Raw genomic sequence first — 3,843 nt, forward strand, 5'->3', positions numbered from 1 at the left:
ATTCAAAGTCACATTATATTAATAGCTTATCAGCTGTTTTAACAAATTATATATTAATTTTGACCCAGATTAATTTCCCCACCAACGAACCTAGGAGATCTACTAGTTAAACATGTCAGTTTTTTTTTTTTTTTTAATATGTGGGCCCCCTTTTGGCCTTCTTGCCTTCTTGGGGTTATCGTTAAGTTAATGTATTAAACACATTTTTTTGAAAAAATGGTGAGATCCATTTGCCTATTTGTCATTAAGGCTCAATTCTTCTTCATTCATTCATATGAGCTCAATTTAACACTTGTTACATACATTACTCCTAGTCCAAAAATGTGGGAACCTCAAGTTTACATTTCCGTAAGTATTGTTGCATTCATTATTTGTATAGCAATTGTAGCATCTACATTGTACATTATCCTATGGAAGAACAAGAACAAAACTATAAATCTACATCATGGTTCTTTATCAAACAAAAATGTTGATTTGGAGCTTCAACAGTTAAGTCTAAGTGTACGATCACTTAGCGAAAACAAAATCTCGTTTGAATCCTCTACGCACAAACCAATTGTGGTGGAAACCTTTACGATCGAAGAGCTAAATACCGCCACAGCCAACTTCTGCTCCAGCAACCTCATTAACGGCAGAGTTTATCACGGTCGCCACAAAGGAAAAGAATTGGCTATAAAATGCACTAATCAACATTTAGTGTCCAAGATTAAGTTTGAATTGTTTCAAGATTCGACATATTTTCACCCGAATATAGTCAAATTGTTGGGGACTTGTACAACAGGTGAATCTGATGACGCGTATTTGGTGTTTGAATACGCGAAAAATGGATCGTTAAAAGACTGGATTCATGGTGGATTGGCAATAAAGAGTCAATTTATTGCTTCGTGTAATTGTCACTTGACATGGAATCAAAGGTTAAGAATCTGTTTAGATGTTGCAACTGGGTTACAATTCATGCATCAGATAATGAGTCCTAGTTATGTTCATCGAAACATCAAGAGTCGAAATATTTTTCTCGATGAAGAGTTTAACGCCAAGATTGGGAATTTCGGTATGGACGAGTGTGGTAAAAGTAAAAGTATTTCTCAAAAAGGTTCAACTGGAGTTGAGCCTTTTTCATGTGATACCGGGTACATTGCACCTGAACTTTTAGGTAAAAGTTCAGATGCAATGACGAAAAGTATAGATATTTATGCTTTCGGGGTGGTTTTACTGGAAATTATATCAGGAAAATCACCCCTTAGCAAAATGGAAAACGAAGAAAAAAATGTTTTGTTACATGAGAAAATAAATTTGATAATGCAATCAAGTGATGCTGGCGAGAAGTTAAGGGAATGGGTTGATGACGGGTTAAAGGAGAATTATTCGTTCGATGCAGCTGTCGCATTAGCGAATCTAGCAAAAGCGTGTGTGGACGAGGATCCTCTGTTGAGGCCTAATGCGAGTGAAGTGGTGCAGAAGTTGTCGAAACTGGTGTCGGAGTTACATGAAGGGGAGGAGGAACGATTCAACGTTGGCGAAAGTTCTTCTAAACCCCTAGTTGTGAAGGTGTGATTAACTAATTAATAAAGTGTATCTTATATATGAACAAATTACATTAGAATGTATTCAAGTTCATCAGTTTTGTTATATATGTATCCAGCTGAAATGAAGTTCATTCTATGTATCAAACTTCACAAACTGTATTTTTTTTGTTACTTATTAGTTAAGTGAATGGTTTTCGATGATGTGGCAACCATATGTGATGCAGTAAATTTCACCAGGTATATAACGGTGTCAGATGTGACAGAAGGTAAGTTACATAATATACACAAGTTCTTATTTTAGCTAGATACATATTACAGTATATATGGTAGTTGAATACATCTCGAAGGCTTATCGCAAAAAAAAGTTGAATACATATTGAAATAACAACTTTTTGATATTTCATATGGGCCTGACTATCTTCATGATAAACTTATCAAAGAATTCATAAACAATTTTATTAGTGTTTACCCTTGCTGAATATGAAAATTTTATTAAGGTTTTGCATCCGCCTCATCTGTACTCGGTTCAAGTTCTGCCAATGGAGTAGGTATCTATTGATTCTACTAAGTTGTTAACGAGTTCCTGTCATTAAAGGCACTAAATGATCTCTGTTTGAAATCAGCTGTAGCCTGTACTAGAGCTGCATACTGCAAGTTTGAAGTTCCATAGTACATATTCAAATGAAGGCCAGTTTGTTAGTTTATTGGTGATTGATACATCATGATATTATCCATACACTTTTGTAATTATACTTGAGTAAAGAAACTAAAGGTGGCAATTCCAAACCATTTACCTTTGAATGTGTCAATTCGGGTAAAGTTTCAGTGTTTTACTAACAAGGCAAACATGTGCTCTATAGTCCATACACATAAACCTTCCAACAATTGTATTCATATGATTAGAGTATCAAAGAAATTGTATACTTCAAACAATCGTATATGTCAAACTAAATTGTTAACAAAATAAAAATAAGACAGAAAATATCGGAATTTGCTAAACATGGTCAATCTGATGAGCCAAGACATAATGTTTTTGTTTATTCTTTTTTATGTTAAGGGATATTACACCAGATGTTATCCAACTTTACCATTTTTGCTATTGCATGTATCTAATTAAATCAGTTCTAATATTTATTGGCAAAAATACGTAATAACATTAACACATCCGAAGATCAACAAGTACAACCAATACAAAAGTAATCCAAAAAGGAGCCCTAGTCAACAGACAACTAAAACCCAAACGAGTGTACTCACCGACAAGGTGAAAGTCACGCTAATCTAAGATGTTGGTGCATAATCCCGAGTTCTATCATGTAATATGTTCTATTCGTATTGTGTTTACTATTTCAGTCGTGTAAGGATATCGTCATTAATACATTGTGGCTGATTTGATTAATATGATGACGTAAAATGGTTCGAGCTGTTTGGTTGGCAGCTCAGACCATCGACCGATGGTAGAGACCATCGGTCGAGGGACTATCATCATCGGCCGTAGGTCAGAGACCACCGGTCGATGGTCGCTGTGACTATATATAAATACGGGTGTTGGGTTACATTGTTAGGTTACACACCCTACACCCTCTTTCCGTCGTTATTCGCTGTTACTATTGTCCCAGACCATACCCCAACCGAATACAATCATCTAGGCGTCGATTATATCAACAAATAGTTGGTTAGATTGATCCCAAAGTGACGTATTCGATTCATCCTTGTTTATTGTTTTCTGCCTTTAATCTAGGTATAACGTTTGATCTAAGGTCCTAGATCGTCTACAAAGTGGTATCAGAGCGTAGGCTTGTTGATCTAAACATTTTTGAGTCGAATTCATCGTTTGAGTTTTAGGGTTTTTGGTCAAAACGGGATTTTGATTAAAAGTTGATATTTTTACGTTTAAATCTTGTGTTTTTGTGTTTATTTTTGTTACTGGGTGAGTTTCTTAGGTGTCTAACGGTTTGGTTTGTATTTAGAACGTCAAAATCGATCGAAATTGAAGCTTTAAGCGAAAACCCTAGTTTTTCCTGCCCAGTATTCGTAAGAACTACCCTCGGCCGATCGTCGTTGACCATCGTCCATTCGTCCCGACCCTCGACCGTTCGTCAGACACAATCGACCGATCGTCTCATATTGAACCGGAGGACAGTTTGTCATATCATAGAACCGTTTGTCTTTACCATACGCCGTTCTTTTCTTGACCATCGACCGATCGTCCACTACCATCGACCGATAGTAGCTTCCATCGACCGAGGGTCTTAATTCTAAGATTCAGTTCCAAAGTTAACACCATCGGCCGTTAGTCATAGACCTCCGACCGATTGTC

General features: G+C 36.4%; 1 protein-coding gene across 1 annotated transcript; it reads left to right on the top strand.

Moving 5' to 3' along the window:
- The first annotated feature begins 321 nt into the window (after window positions 1–321).
- Window positions 322–1,554, top strand: LOC139863563 (protein LYK2-like). Its single transcript, XM_071852181.1, has one exon. The coding sequence runs from the start codon at window positions 322–324 to the stop codon at window positions 1,552–1,554; it is 1,233 nt and encodes a 410-aa protein (XP_071708282.1).
- The last annotated feature ends 2,289 nt before the right edge of the window (window positions 1,555–3,843 follow it).

The sequence above is a fragment of the Rutidosis leptorrhynchoides genome, chromosome 8, assembly GCF_046630445.1.
Source record: "Rutidosis leptorrhynchoides isolate AG116_Rl617_1_P2 chromosome 8, CSIRO_AGI_Rlap_v1, whole genome shotgun sequence".
NCBI lineage: Eukaryota > Viridiplantae > Streptophyta > Magnoliopsida > Asterales > Asteraceae > Rutidosis > Rutidosis leptorrhynchoides.

Excerpts from the sequence above, each read along its gene's own strand:
- LOC139863563 (XM_071852181.1), top strand. The coding sequence starts at position 322 with ATGTGGGAACCTCAAGTTTACATTTCCGTAAGTATTGTTGCATTCATT.